Here is a 16,781-nt window from a genome sequence, read left to right as displayed (position 1 = left end):
ATTAAAATGTATAACATGATTTTTGATTATAGTGTTCCCTCTTTGGTGTCTTTTCAGATTTTAACAATGCTCACTGGTTATCGCTCACCTTTGGACAGAGCAATTACTGTATGATCTATTCTGCTCACTGTTGTAATTGCTGAATAATAATAACATCTGAGCTTTCCTTACTTTTTAATTTTCTTTCTCTGACTTTTTTTGCACTTCATGGGTGGTATAGTGGTCTAAGACTGAGCCTGGCTGGGAACCTCCTCTGTCTGTATTTTCTGTAATTCTCTATTGTGATTTATAAAATAAAAGCAAAAATACTGTAAAAAAAATCCTTTAAAAATGTTTTTGATGCTCAGTGACTTCCAGCTAAAAATTTAATTAAAGCTGCTTTTGATAATTTGCTCGCTTCGTAGGAGACATTTTGACTGTTCAAACACAGGTGTAATTAATACTTTATCAATGCCTGTATCACATTTAGGTGGCACAGTTGTGCTATGAAATAGTATAGATGTCTGCTGTGAAAAATACCATGGATCGTAATGAGGAAAAGCTAAGGTGGGAGATGTCAACCACACTGTACGCTCAACTATAACAGACTTGCATTTAAACTTGCACCTGCTTACAAATTCCAGCTGTCATTAATGTTACTTAATACATCTTTGATTTTCTTGTCATGACATGAAAATGTCTGCCATGAATGAGGTATACTCCTCTTTTTGAATGATGTCAGTCTCAGCACTTCACTGTCTCTCCCAGAAACTCTCCAGCTGTGCAAATAGACAAACCCATACTATTGATGGCATCCCACATAAGTTTAATAAGATTGATAAGGGTTTGATGAATGAAAAAGCGTCAACAAAAGAGTCAATGGTATCATTCCATTTGGTTGTTCCACAAGGTTCTTTTTTTTTTTTTAAGTTCTCATGCCAGTAAGCCAAAGTAACTATGGCACAAAGGTGTGTTCGGTGCACAATGTCACAATTATGTTTTTTTAATGCCTTTTATACTTTCTTATACTAAATACAAATTAAGTAACTGCTATTGTCCCAGTTGTAGAACATGTGAGCAGTTCCAAAATGTAACATTTTTACAATAGTGATTTGTAGGGTTTGTTTGAAAGGAATAGAACCCACAGCATTTTAAGACAAAATCCCCTTTACCTTCACCCTCACATAAATCTAATCCTAGCCTGAACATGAACCTTAAAACCAAGTATTAACGCCCCCCCCGCGCGCGCACACACACATACACGTACACACACACACACAAGCAAGTACACAACATACTCGCACGCACACACTCATGCACGCGCGCGCACATACACGCGCACACACACACACACACACACACACACACGCACACACACACCAGTCCTCTCAACCTTCAGATCAGTACATCCCACTATGCTTTGCGATGGTCTGACAAGTGGATCCAAGATGGCGTAGAAAGTAAAGCTAGGTAAGTGTTGACTTCCCATTTTCAGCCCTTTTAGTTGTCTTTTTCGTCGCAAAGCCACTGACATGAATCCCCTTCATAAATCATTGGGATAATGAAGAATGCTTTGAGTCCATGCATGGATAACAACACGATGCCATATCCATTATATGCGCCTAAACACCGTGGCAAAATTACAGGCCCGAACCCGTTTTGTTTCGGCGAACCTAGCTAGCTAGCTTGCTAACATTAACAAACCAGCCAGCTATTCTTGTTGTGAGCTCGCCAGTTTGGTGCCAAGAAAGGCCGTGTTTTGGCTAGCAAGCTAACTGTTAGCTACGCATACCCTGGCTAGTGTGGCAACACTGTTTACCCTGTGCAAATGCAAACGGCAAGTTAACCTACACTGTGGGGACATTTTTCAGGGCTTTGTAACGCTGCCGTCATCGCTCTGACTTGCTACAGTCATGACAAGTTTACCAGACAAACAACAGCTATAACTACCTGCAGTTAGACGAAACAAGTCATTCCCAACATTTATGTTTATTAGTGTATGTTCACTTGATATCTACTAATTGGGGCAGAGAAATTTCTAAGTTTTTAACCGTGTTTTCTTCACGTTGCTTCCAACGATACTGTCGAGCTAAATAACGTTATGTCAGGATGAAAGCAGCCGATGATCTTTTACAGCTATCCTCAGCTATAAAACCAGCTTTCTACTACACTGTACTGTAGACGAAGCTTTAGTCTCTATAGTGAGATCCCACGACTGGACCAAAAGACAAGACAGGTGTCCACCCACTGTATCCCGCCAAACTATTTGTTGTTGTCTCTATGAAGTGGCTGGCTTGCCAGCACTAATATTAGGTAAGAGCTATTCCTACAGTTACAGAAACGCTGCATAGGTTTTGAAGTAACCTCTCTTAATTGGAGTAAATGCTGCCTTAAGATCAGCTCTGTGTTTGGTTTCATCAGTGATCATATTTTTAATTTCCCAGCAACTTAACCCAGGCAACTTTCAACCCCCATTTGGCTTGCTACAAATACAATGCAACATTTGCTAACTAGATTATGGCGATTTTATGTTGTAAAATTGAAACAGCAGAGTGTTTGTCTCACTTGCCATTATGAAAATAATGTCATGTGAAGACTGCAATGCATATTTTTCAGCTGTTTTTGACACCGGACAAGTGCAGTCTAAATATGTCTTTGCATACACCTGAACTTGTCCTGTAGGAATAGGGACTTGATTAGTGTTTCATATTTAAGATGCGCTACATGTGTTATTACAGTATTAGGGTTGCTGAAATATTATTTGTCCTATCTGGCCAGTTGCCAGTGCATAGTATAGGATATAGGATACATTGTCACAAAGCCTTTTCATATGGTATAAGTATTGTTCCTCATCCTAATATTTGAATTTTAAGAGAAAAAACTCAGCAACATTTCACTTTTTTTGTGGAAAAGATAAGTTTATGGAGAACAGAGCTGGAATATTTTGTCAGTTACACTACATGAAATCCCAAAGTGTTAACTCCTTACATCATGCACCATTCAGCTTGTTCATGCTCAGTTTTTTCAGACTGATGTAGTTTTTGTCTTAGGAGATGGGTATAAGTGTGCTTCAGCAAGGTAAAAAATATTGCATGTTGTGCAAATATTGGATTGTATTGCATTTATGTTAATTCTGGGTATAATTAGTTAAAACATATGATAGATGATATACATCCACACTAACTTCAGTGTCTATGTCGTTTGTGCACCCAACAATTATTGTACATCAGCGGAAGAATTTGTGTGTATGAGATGAGAACGGACTGACTCAGAGGCACTGCCAGTTGGGCTAGAGCAGCTGTTACAAGCATAGTTGCCTGTTGCTCCATACTCAAGAAGTAACTATTTGAAACATTTATTTCTTATTTATTTTTATTTACAAAATTTAGCCAAAATGAAATATATAATTTTTCTCTCTTCTTGCATAGAAATAAAATGTCTAATGAGTTTTTCTTTCATAAAAAGCCAGATTTATTACATAATGTGAGATTTTTATTGTTTGGTGTTTTTCATTATACTTCAGCTTTAACATAGAGTGATTGTCTGCTGTCACACTGTCAAGGACTAGCTGTCACAAATGTTTCTAAAATTACTGGGCCACAGTTTGACTGTTCTTTTGAGGTAGTCATAATCAAAAGCTGAATTCCAGGCTGTGGTGAACGCTAGGATGGAAATTCAGCATCAGCTAATTGTTATGGAATTTTAATTAGAAACCTAAAGTTTGTTTTGCCAGCCATCTTTGCACATACTAACCTTACTGGGGCTTTTTGGGCAGGATTTCTGTGATAAAAGCTCTTTCTCTGCCACTTGAAGATAAGATGTGCAATGCCACTGGTGGAACCGGGAGGTGAATATAGGACCAAAAGTTACTAGGCTATTGGCCAAGGTTGAGCATTTGCAGCCTTGGTGTTCCCCAGCAGGTCACGGTGTACTTCCCTATCCTGATTTGTGCTGGTTGGTGTGAAGGAGGGCACGCTGCTTCTTGTAATCCCAGGCTAAGGTTTAGATTCTTATGCTGTTGCCCTGCTGCTTTTTTGTTATTTGTCATGGCATAAATGAGATGTTGCTGGGGCCATAGAGACTAGGGGTTGGGCATTATAAACTAAACCCAATCTTGTATCAACTGTAGATTAAAACATTTTCATGTTCAGTATTTAATAAAAGCTGCGGTATCCTGTATCAGAACAAACCAGTGACCTGGGATAAATCAGCTTTTTGGTTTGCAAATATCAACTGGCCAGGCTTCATTATCCTGCCTCTAACAAGGGTTTAACATGGGTCAGACACTGCTTGGCTTGTGTACGTAATGGTGGACACAGGTTTCTGCAGTAAGTGTTGAACTAGAGATCATGAAGTGCAATGCTTAGTTGGCTAGATTTCTCTTTCTCACCTATTGAAGGCTGCTCCAGGACATGACCAGATGAAGATGCTTCTTATTTAACACTTTGGGGCATACTGTGCTTTTTGTTAAGATTTGATTGCTGTGGTATGGGTAATTAGAATCTTCAATATAAACTTCAAAATAATTTGCAGTTCTTTTTCATGGTTAGAAGTAATTGGGGTTATTGGATGCAAAGACATGCCAGACATACCAGCATTTCTTAATTTTCCTTAGAGTTGACATAATTGAACGTTGACTTTAAACACCCAGAAAAAAAATCACGTTTTTCTAGGAATTTTAATTTAGTCACATGTACTAATTATACCCTAATATGCAGAAAGGTAGCCAGATCCTCCCACCACCACCTACGACTGTACACAGCCTCCTCCTCCACAGAGAACCAAAGACTATTCCTTCTTACACTTGTGATGAATGTGTGTTTAGATATAAATTTATGAGATACACAGATTCCTTTAAATCCCAGAATGGAATGGCTGAAAAAAAACACATACGCTGTTATTTAAAGAAGTGAACAGCAGGTGTAGTCCAGAGTCCAGAGGATGCTGCTAGTCCAACATGGCCTGTTGTTGGTTCTGCAAACATTGATTGGCACAACATGTTGCGATTGACAACCATCTTGGTGGAGAATGAAGTCTGATGTCTTAAGCAAACCTTTATAAATCCTGTCTTTGCTCTGTTTAGTAGTTTAGTGTAAATATATGTACATGACTCACTGAGTTTACCCACAGTTATACTTTTGCAGCAAAGTGCCAGACACATCAAACTTCCTAAGAATGTTTAAGAGGAAGGTATTAAAAATGAATGCCACTGATGAAAACAATACACACCTATGTGTTGATGCCAATATTGAATAAGAATCTCTAATTCATCAGGTGGCACACAGTGTTTTAGCTTTTTGCTTAAAAATATTATGCGTCTAAATATACCAGTATCATCAGTGCATGTGAGGTTGCTGCATTATCTTCGTATAGAGCCTAAATGACATGGTCTGAATTACAGTCCAAAGGTGGGTATATTGGCATGTATTTCTTTTGGCACATCATTAATGTTGACTGTTCTCTGTGGCTAGGAAGTGTCACAACGCACCCATTTCCTTATGTGTACTGTCCAGCAAATCACACCATCTAGTCTCAATAAAGCCCTAATATACTGCATTATCAATTATGATGATGCTGTTAGTCTAAGCAGTCAGATGACGCCAGACAGTTGGCTCCACTATTGTTGGCTTTCGAGCTTAAGATGATAAAAAAGTATGTTTCACACAATGCTTTAGGGTTCTCATATGACCGCCACTTTTCCAGCTAGTTGCAGATGTTTTTTAATGTACACAGTGTGCGCAGAGGCACATAATATAAGGTATGTAGGAGCCATTCTTAGGAGGCTCATGCTCTCTTCCTGTTGATTTGTAACACAGATCAACCACAAGAGGACATGACCTTTGCTGAGCAGACATCCACATTGTATGCTACCATCCATAAAACTGTATTTCGTTAGGGTAGGAATAAAGGCTGTTCCTGAGAGCTCAAGATAAATTCTTCAAATTTCTTGTTTTGTCCCACTGACTAAAGCTCAAAGATATTTAATTTTCAATAATATAATTAATTATAATACTATAGTATATATTTGCTGGTTTGAGGTAGTTTAGTGCTTGATAAGTTTTTTTTAATCTATGTATGTGTGTGTATATAATATTTGACTAATTGAATTTAATTAATTGAATATTAATTGTTTTTATTTATGCAAAAATACATACATACACATAAAAGGGAAAATGAAACAGGAACTGCTACCACTGTTATGGAATGCTTCAAAATGGAAATGAGGGAAATACACTTAAATCCATGTACACTCTAAAAATATATATAACTGAACATTTCTTCCCTGGTGGACTAAAACACAACAATCTCCTAACCGTGAAACATTACAATATAATATTTGAAAAACCACCAACAGCATAGAAATACACACACATCAGTTTCATCGTCTGGGCTCCTTGTGCCAAGGCCATAGAGCAGCCGACACTATCTCAGGTGCATGGGGTGGATGTCTCGCAGGTTGCCTCCCATCTGTCAAGAGTGGTTTGCCAAGCTTTATGAAAAATATTTTCCTTGGTCACAAGTGTATATTGAAGGTTCTGGAGGTAAAGCACATTTGCCAGCTCTCTGACCCATTTATGAAACTTAGCACTTGTTTCTGACTTCCAGTTTGTTTGGCCAAAAGGGTACATTGAGAAATCGTTAATATCTCAAAGTTGTTTAGAAACAGAGGAGTAGAGATTAGGCCAATATAGTCAGCGTGGGATTTGGAGTAATGCTTTTGTTAAAGGCTTTTGCACTTTAAAAAAAAATTAACAGCAAAAGATTGAATTGTGTTAGGTATTTTATTTTATACTTTTTACATGTTACATAGAGGAAAGGTGTCAAAAGGTACAGGAAAAAAAAATCATGAGATTTTTTAAATTCTTTGAAATATGTCTGAATTATAATGACGATTATGTGGCTGGCCATGAATGCATTAGGGACTTGTTACCAACCACGACAGTGTGTGGCTGATCTTGTTTTCACCTTGTGAATTTCTGTGTGTGTGTGTGTGTGTATGTCATCATGGCAAAAGATGGTGTTGAAGCCACCTACTTTGGCAGATGTTAATGTGTCTGTTTGTGGACAATAGCGTCACAACCGAGAAAGATAGGCGTTTGACATCGGGGGCAGGTTAGGTCAGTGATTGGTTACATGTTGTGGTTGAGCGAATGACAGCCACACAGAGAGAACCAGTAAAGAAACAGACAGGGACGGTAAAAACTTTATGGATTTTTTTGACAGTCCACGCGCAACAAATAAATCAATGTATGGGAAATACTGGTTAAGTATTTAAATTTTTTTTTTTTTTTTAACAGTCATTGAAGGTCTTAAAAATTAAACGGTGTGTTTCACAATGAAGTTTCAGTAAGATGCAAAAGTTATGGCAGAAAAGTGGTCATTACAAGCTTATTTGGAAAGTGAAGTAAAAAAAGAATGTGTTTTCCCAATAGAGGTGTGTGAGTGAGTGTGTTTTATTTTCTCAGACTTTGTAACCTGATAAGCACTTACAAGTAGTCATTGTGATGGTCAGGAAGTTTGACCTATTTGCATGTTTACTCTTAGACTAACGTACAGTTAGTGAGCATGCTTGAGGTAACAAGAAACAAACTGTTTTGATACACACTGCCCAATGCCAGACAGTGAAAATATAACAAAGGAGTAAAAATCCCAGTTTTAGAATAATACAACACATGTGAAAACTTTTTTCAACTTGAGTTGACAATTGCATTATCTACAGCATTTCAGTTCCTGTGGAAAGAATATTCTATACTGGTTGGTATTATGTTTTCTGTAGTGCACTCTCCAAGAATGTCCTACAGTTTTGTGAACAGTCCACAGAAAGATTTGGACACTGTCAAATTTTTCTAATCTCAAAAGACAACTCCTTCCACCTCTTGGCTTGGTTTTTGCTCTAATATGTATTATCAGCTGTGAGACCTTTATATAGACAAGTGTGTGTGCCTTTCAAAATAATCTCCAATCGTCTGGATTTAACACATTTCCCAATCAAGGTGCTGCAAGATGATCAAGAGAAAAGGGAGGCACCTCAGTAAAATTTCTAAAATTCTTTATATCGCTTTGTCATTATGAGAGTATTGAGTGAAGATTGCCAAGAATTTTTTCTTAATTTTAGCATAAGGCTGTAACATAACATGAAAAAATTGAAGGGGTCTGAATACTTTCTGTATGCACTGTAGCTTTCTGTTTTCAGTCTGTTACAACACTCATTGTTATAAAATGTTAACATGGCTATATCTTCCATTTAAAGGGTTTCTAATTCAGTGCTATACAAGGTGCTTTGTAGACACGACAAACACCAACTTCCCTCACTCAATACATTGATTATAGCGACTGTCACTTTAATTGAGGTGGAAGTGGCCTAAAGATAAAAGTGAGCATTTTTTTTCTTTTGCCAACCCCTGTTACAGAAATGATGTTTATTGTATTTGCTCTTGTCTTTTTCTGCTTCCAGACGTTTTGTCCCTGAGTCATGGCGGACAGGAGAGCGGAGAAGTCATGTGAAGAAGCCAGCAGATCGTTAGTCAGGCGGGAGTACGAGGCGGCAGTCAGCCACAGCACGGACGCCCTGGTGGTCCTTGTGCCCCAAGCCCCATCCTCCGGTACCCCTGTCCCGCCGAGCCCTCCATCCCTTGCCGCCACCGGACCCCTCCGCAGCCGTGCCCTGCTCTACCGAATTGCTGCCTTCCTGCAGCTGGTGAGGACAGTTGTGGTAGCAAGCATGAGTTAACTAAGACTCAGCTACATTTGTGAAAAAGTTTGGCAATAAACACATTTTTCTTTGTTTCTGAAGGGTCAGTCTGTCTTCTGTGTTGCATATCGAGATAGACCCTTTTTTTTTTTTTTAACATGATGACATGGTGAACATTGTGCTTGTAGTTCCATATGAATAACCTAAGACTATTGTAGTTTTCCATCTTTGTGTGAAAGGAATGCTATTCTGTGTTCCTCTGTACAACACACACACACACACACACACACACACACTTTTCCCTCCCCTTCGCTTGCTTTGTTGCTACCATTTGTTTTCCATTTTACCAGGCAATCACAGTTAGGCCAGTGTGCAGTACACATGTAGGGCTGTTCTTTTGTTGGGAGGGATGGAGAGCTTTATTTGAAAAATGATACAATTTTGAGGGACAACTCTGCACTGTCACATATCCATCTTAAAATAGAGAACAATTTTCGCTTATTCCTAAATAATTACTGCATTACACTGAAATGTCGTAAGATGATCATTGTGCTTTAAATCCACCGTTGTACTTCTAATCACTGGGTAAATTACCATGAAGAGATGGTTAGAAATGAGAACAATAAACTCTACTTTTTTCCTCCATGGTACTCTTATGTTATCTTCCCAGAGTACTAAAATTATAACAGTTACTTAAGCCCTAAGATTATGGAAACTACTTAAGTCCTGTAATGATAGTGTGAGGGACTCCATCGTGAGGCAAAGATAGCCATTCTTGGAGCTTATGTGAAGCTTTGACCCTCAAACAGAAAGTATTCCCATTTGTTATGGCTACCACTTATCTACTTTTTTTTTTTCTATTCTGCCAACAGAAAAACTATGATGAAGCAGATGAAGACTGCAAACATGGTGAGTAGCAATTCAAATTGGAACCATCTGCTGATACTGTATAGTCTGTTTTTTTAGTTTTAAACAAAGTGTAGGAAGGAGGGAGGCAGTAAGTTTTAACATGCCTTGGTCCCTGTGCAGTAGAAGGAATTTTAAATTTGGTCTGATTTACTCAGCACATTTCAAGCTGTTTGTTTACGTCTGTTGAGTTAATGTCTTTGCTTCAAGTCCGAACTAAAAGACAGAGGCTAATAAAACAAATGCTTGGGTCAGTAATTTGTCTCAGTTTTTGTTCAAATGATGGGTAATGTCTCAGGTCAAAGATTATGCTGCACTGAAGGGACATGTTAGTCATTGACATAGTTGGCCAAACTGTGGTGAACTTGATGTAGCAGGGCCCTGCTGTAGTCTCCTTAGTAGAATGGGGTGTGCTACAATATACCATGCAAACTATACAAAACCTGAGAAATTTAAAATTTCACATTTTCATGAAACAAATTTAAACTGCACCTCAATCTCTTCCATTTTTTTTCTTCTGGATAATAGACTCGGAAACAACTTATTATATCTTGAAAGAAACCTAACTGAAGGAACTGAATAAATTCTCTTCCTACCTGTTCCCTCTCTGCTCTTTGTCCTGTCCTAGTCCTGGTAGAAGAGATTGCCAGGGGAGACGGTTCACTACAGGCCAGCTTGCGCTCCATGCTGTTGGATGGCAGCCTGCAGGAGGTGGCCAGCATCCTCTCTAAAGCCTTGTATGGAGAGCCAATGGTATGATTTATGAACATTGTATACATAATATGCATACTGACAGTCAGGGCAATTGGAGTGTTATGGCACAGTCCATTTAAGACTTGAATATTATGCTTGCTGAGGTCGGGAATGAATGGTTAAAATAGAAATTTTGTTGTATTGCTGTACCATTGTTCATCCAAATACTTAAGGTACCACATATGGTGAACAGTGGATAGAATTTGAAGTCCCAGCCTAATTTTGGAGTGATGTTCTACAAGGCCCCTTCTAGATTGAAGAAAGGCCCACATGAACCTAAATGTCAAAGATATCTAAATCAATGTATCAGTGTTTCTTTCTGGATTTTAACACATACAGAAAGTCACTTGTTATATTCTCTTCCTTTTCCCACTTTTTCTTCCTTCTGACTTCTCCCTCCCTTTGCTTATTCTAACCACTGTCTTCATACATCAACATGCATTTTCCTGCCAAGGTGCCTCCTCCAGCTCCACTCTTCTCCTTTTTGCAACCACTTCCTGCCCACTGCAGCACACACACACACACACACACACACACACACACACACACACACACACACACACACACACACACACAAGCACACATACAAGCACACATACACGTACACATACACAAGTACGTATTCAGAGGTTGAGCTTGGCCCCAAGGTCATGCAACATTTTATGCAAGTGAGGACAATCCTGTTTACTAGGCAGGGCTCTCTCTCTCTCCCTGTTTCTTAATGTCTCTCTTATAGACTCACACAAACAAACATTATTCGGACACAGCCTGGGCTGATTGTCTTTCCACTTCTCACTGCCCCCCTCCTTTTTTACTCCCACCTTTTCAACCATCATTTTAAGCCTCCCTTTCTTTGTTTTCCCTGAACTCCTCCTCATCCTTGCCCTTCCATTTTAGTGTCAGCCCAAACTATACTTTCATGGACTCAAATTTTGTAGTTTCTCAATGTTTTCACTCTAAAAGTTGATAAAATGGCAAAACCATTGACCTTTCTCAGACACACAAGTGAAGTACTTCAGAATTAGAATAGAAACACTGGAGGGGGCAGTAAACTCTTGTTTCTTCTCTCGTTTATTTGCCATTTCATCTCAGCCCCGTGTGGTGCTGGCACTCCAAACACAGTGTAGTGTAGCTGTCCTGTGGAGTGTCATTCAAGTGTGTTGTTATGTCTTTCACAGCTATTAAGATGTATCCAACCGCCAATTATTTTCCTTAGATTTTATTCAGTCAATAAGTGACACTGGATTAAAATTTTTTGAGCTAATAATAAAAGTGCTTTGCAGCAATCAGGTAACAGAAATCAGACGTGTACATGGATTTAAAAAAGTATTAGAGAAGCTCTGCTGGAATCTGTGCTGTAAAAAGTGAGGTTGGTAATTAATTAACAATAGGCCCTGTTGGAGATTTTTTGTGTGTAAAAATCAAAAACAGGATATCCAGTCAGCGGGGACTGAAATGTTTTAATTGACATGTCTAAACTATATGAGAATTTTACCAGAGTTTCATCCAGATCTGCCCTTCAGAAAGTCAGCAGATAAATGAATAATTTCATATTTATTATGGCCATTTGTAATGAAACCCTGGACCTTTCAAGGAAAAATATATCAATTTTACATAATAAAATGAATAAAAGTAATCATCACTGAGACCCTGAAGATTCACCATGGTTTCACCTGATTATTTTCTGATGTGGTTCTGAAGTGGTACAATTACTGGCAGAAGTGACAGAATTAAACAGCAATATATAAATTGGTCTGTGGCTTTTCAGGTGACATATTTCACTGCTGTTTGGAGATGCAAATGTTCAAACTTGTATAGTGTAGCTTTTTGATACAGGATTGATTTAAATCTTGCATGTACATTTCTTTAAATAACATGATAAATATGATTACACCTAGCAAAATTATCAGTTTATAAGTGATGAATTATATAGTTATAAACATGAAATACTATGTACAGTACTTTCTTGTAATGAAGATGTATATATATATTTTTTTCTTTCATAGAACGGCATTGTCGCAAAAGACCTGACCAGATTAAAAATGCTCCTCTCAGAAATAGAGGTAAGTGTCTGTGGTTGTGGGGCTGTACACCTTACTGTTGCTTCTTGTCCTACTTTGTTTATGTCTTTTGGTGGTGGTTTTGATGGTTTAGTGCTTGCAGGCGAGATTCATAAAGATGACTAATGGCCAGACTCCAACGCTAACTTAATTATTTTGTGCTCCCCTGTCTAGCTTGTAGCTGTTGTGGATTTATTGCTCATTTGCTTGTAATAAGTCCAGTGGTCTAACTGCTTATATGTGGCTGAGTTAGCAGTTGACATGATTGTAATAATCTTTCTGCTCCCACCCCATCTCTGTCTCTGTCAGGCTATAAATAGAGACATGGCACCAGAATATACAGATGACCAGGAGGAAGGTGAGCAAATCTGTTGCATGACTTGATTTCAGTACTTCCCTCAACTTGCTAAAAAAAGGAATGACAATGTCCTTGGTACCAAAAAAATCACATGTGCTGAAGTACAGTAGATAGTATTTATGTTGAGAAAATCTTTGCTCAGCCAGTTGGCAGCTTGAGCACATTCTGAACAGGAAGCCCATCTCATGATGTTTTTAGCGGCTTTGGCTCAGTCTCGTATTGACCACTTGGCTGTATGTATTGACAGAGGTTCAAGATGGCTGGCAGTTCCGGCCTCCTCCCCGAGGAGTCACCAGCAGTGAGGAGTACACCCTCTGTAAAAGGTAACACAAACCGTCTGATAACTGTCTCAGGTGTGAGAGTAATGAAGAATTTATTTTGTTATTCACAATATTGATGAAGAAAATGAATATACCATATCCACTGTTGTAGATTGTGTGTGACAGATATTTGATTGTAAAGTGACTATGATATAGCTGTCAGGAAGTGATCATGTATTCAGTTACAATGAAAGCTGCAAAATTATGATTCACGCTAGTACCTATTTAAATTTAATCTCTCTTCACACTGAAGGACTCCTTTTACAAATACTAGTATAAATCCTGGATATTTGTGTAGCTGGATAACAACAAATCTGTTAAACAATCCTTGTCTTGTGAACTGTTTCTGATTCTAAGTTTCTTCAAGTTGATTTGCCATTCATAGCCTTTTAGTATATGTTCCACTTCAGCACCAGCAGCACAGTTTACTTATTACTAATGTATGAAACAAAGAAATGCAGCAAAGGTTCTATATTTGCAATAACTAGCAAATGTTTAGTATCTTCAATTAATTCATGATGCAGAATTGGCACTGATTATTTTTAGTTGAATAATTGATTAATTGACTACTTGTTTTAGCACCATTTCAGCGTATGCTGTTTGCCTTTGCTGTAGGTACTTGGAGCAGGGTCTGTGTCGGTACGGGGCCCAGTGCACGTCAGCCCACTCGCAGGAGGAGCTGATGGAGTGGCAGAAACGCTATGCGTCACGCCTCATCCGCCTCAAACAGCAGCAGGAGAGCAAGCACTTCACCGAAAACTACATGGAGACCCTGATAGAGAAGTGGATGAACTCCCTCTCCCCAGAGAAAGTGGTGAGTGGCTTTGTGGTGCATGCAGGCTCAAAAATGGCTCTGCAAAACAGCAGAAATACTGCTAAGGTGAGGGTTCATTTCGGAGAAGGGCCAAGCAAACACAAATGTGTGTATTGCACTGCGTTGTGGTGTTATTGAAATTCTCTCCAAACTTTCAGAACACCCTCACCTTATAAATCTAGCAGGGCCAATACCAACACCGTAGTACAATCCAGTGAGTAGCTTTTGTAAACACACACACAAAAAAACTACTCTGAGTTGTAGTTTGTAACTTACTTGTACAGTTAGTTCAGCCTTTGCTCTCCTGTCAACGTTACACATAAATATACACCCCATTGTCTAGCTTTGTTATAGACCCTTTTCTACAGTGACTGACAAGGGCAAACGTGTTGCAGTGGCCCAAAAAAAACTTCCATTAGGAGAGATGTTGTCAATGTCGCCGCCGTATACTGTTGACAAATGCACATAAACGGCTGCAGTTTTTCTGGATAAAATGCTCCAAAATATTTAAATTTCTCAACTGATTTAAATGAATCGTTTTTATGTTCAAGGATTTTTGATCTACCTGGAGTAAAGTGTTATTTCCAGTTACTTATAGTCGTGATCCTTTAGGCTATTATTTTTTGTTTGTTCTGCATCAGGTTTACATGAATTGAATTACTAACGTGGTGGAAAATAATTAATTGGCATAAGGAATTGTAAAAACTAGTGAGTAAAATAAAATAAATGAATGTCAGTCTGCTTTCTACATTTTTATAGCAGTGAAAAGATAAGACAGACACTTAGAGAGGAAAACAATTATTAGATGAGATATGCCTTTATTGATTCCAGAGGTTACATTCAGTTGTTAAAGCAGTTCGACATGTTTACATAAAACATGGGGAGACAGAAGGAGCCATTTACATACTGTAAAATTCTTTCTATACATTTCATTCATTTGAACCTGAAGTTAATACACATTCCTCCTTATGTAAAACAGTGATTATAGCCTAAATTTGTTAGTAACTGGTGACAAAACTTCTATTTTTACTCCATGTAATCATCATAAACCCTTTAATATTAGAACATTGAAGTCAGCTTAGAAATACGAATATTGTAGGACTTTTTTCCCGAAAAAAAAACGCAGCAAACTTAGTGCTTGGAGAACTTCCATTGTGTTGTCTGGATAAGCATAGTTTTCTCTGTTGCATTTGTTTTGGGAGTTTGTGTGTTTTGGTTTTTGCATAATTTCTATATTTGCAGCGTGTTTACTATTCATGTTTTTGTTTTGGCTTCCTGCAGCACGTTTCCATTGTTGAATTTGTTTTGTATTTTGCGTATGTTTTTTGGGTTTTTTTTGAGTCTGCATTGTCTCTGAATTTGCATTATTTTATGCAACAGTGAACTTGACTTTCTCCTGTTTTTGACAGACTTTTTCTAAACTTGTGTTTTCTTTTTCTAGCTAAGTGACTGTTTAGAAGGAGTGATTGTAGAAACCAGCTCCAGCCTCTCTGTTACTGTCACCACCAAAAAATCCTCTCACTCCTGGGCCTTCTCCTTGTTGTGCAAGGTAGGATCATGTGTCAGTATGACACAGAATAATGACACCATATTTTCAATGCAAACCCGCTGGTGTTCGTTGGATCATAAAACTGAACATCTTTTGATTATGTGAATGTTCTGTCTCTTTTGCTAGCCGGCTAGAAAGCTGTACCGCATCGCCCTGCTCTATGATGCCCACCGACCACATTTCTTCATCACAGGCGTGTCAGCTGGGGAGCGGCTCCAAGCTGTTCCCAAAGGCTGCCAAGAATGGACTCCAGGAGAGGACACAGCATGTATGTCATATATCCTATTTCGTGACCAGGGATGTGACTTTTTGAGGGATTTTACTTTTTTCAAATTCAAATTCAGAGAGGCTTTATTAACATGACCATAGTCAAATACAGCATTGTCAAAGCAGGCTGCACAAGACAGTATCGACAGGGAAAAAGTTAATTTAAAGGTGTTAACAACAAACATATTGATACTACAGTTCGACAACAACATAAACAATGTTTTGCAAAAAGGAAGTTACTACAGTTGTTACCACAACTGATGGAGATCAGCAACTGTATGAAAATATTAATAATAGTAACATTAATACAGTAAAACAAACCGTTATAACAGTTTCTTTTCTCTCTTAGAATTCTGAACATGACAGCTTCTTTCAAAGATTTGCTTTATAATTAAACTGATGCTGAACGGTGTGTTTAAAAAGCAAATTATTTGAACTTAAACATTGACTATGTCTTTTCCTATCAAAACACTCAGAGAAACTTAAACACATAGAATCTGTCTGAGTTTCTAGACATATAACATCTGTCAGAGACAGACAGATATAAAATTAATAAATTGTAACATAGATAAATGAATTACTGTATATCGTAATGTATCGGTGTTCCTGGCACTGACACTGCACCAAAACCGTAAGCAAGTGCAGCTCAGACTCCTTATTGTGTAGAAAAGTTGACAGAGAACACCTGATGATATTTGTTTACGTGGTTTGTGTATAAAGTTTTTGAGACTGGGTGACTGGTTTTGCAATTCTATTTTGAGCTCTTATCTTTGTGCTGGACAGACCTGTTTTTATCTTGACCATATTTTGCCCTGTTTTTTTGTAGATTGTAAAATGTCTTAAATGATAGAAATTTAAGCAAATAAAAAGTCTTGTTTACAGCACATTGTAATCTGTACAGTTTGACTTCCCACGTGTTTACTGATGTATTAGCCTTGTCTTGCATTTTTTTTCATTTCAGTTTTGTTACATTTGAAGACAAGTATATTTTCCAAACTGTGATGATTTATACTTTCATTTGAATTAATGTTGAAGTTAAATCTGTCTGCAGTGGACTGCATGTTTAAATGCACTTAAAATAAA

General features: G+C 38.1%; 1 protein-coding gene across 1 annotated transcript in view; it reads left to right on the top strand.

The window, feature by feature from the left end:
- Positions 1-1,362: 1,362 nt before the first annotated feature.
- helz (helicase with zinc finger) overlaps positions 1,363-16,781 on the top strand; it is a 59,235-nt gene continuing 43,816 nt past the window's right edge. The window contains exons 1-10 of the mRNA XM_023412707.2: positions 1,363-1,449; positions 8,435-8,677; positions 9,544-9,580; positions 10,206-10,330; positions 12,337-12,393; positions 12,700-12,748; positions 12,996-13,071; positions 13,684-13,882; positions 15,324-15,431; positions 15,558-15,699. Of these exons, the coding sequence (XP_023268475.1) occupies positions 8,453-8,677; positions 9,544-9,580; positions 10,206-10,330; positions 12,337-12,393; positions 12,700-12,748; positions 12,996-13,071; positions 13,684-13,882; positions 15,324-15,431; positions 15,558-15,699 (1,018 nt within the window). The 5' untranslated portion in view covers positions 1,363-1,449; positions 8,435-8,452. The remainder of the gene's footprint in view (positions 1,450-8,434; positions 8,678-9,543; positions 9,581-10,205; positions 10,331-12,336; positions 12,394-12,699; positions 12,749-12,995; positions 13,072-13,683; positions 13,883-15,323; positions 15,432-15,557; positions 15,700-16,781) is intronic.

Source organism: Seriola lalandi, unplaced genomic scaffold, assembly GCF_002814215.2.
Source record: "Seriola lalandi dorsalis isolate HSWRI2012SDOR001 ecotype SW California unplaced genomic scaffold, Sedor1 jcf7180002054486, whole genome shotgun sequence".
NCBI lineage: Eukaryota > Metazoa > Chordata > Actinopteri > Carangiformes > Carangidae > Seriola > Seriola lalandi.
Note: the sequence above shows the minus strand (reverse complement) of the source record. Positions and strands in the feature narration are given on the sequence as shown.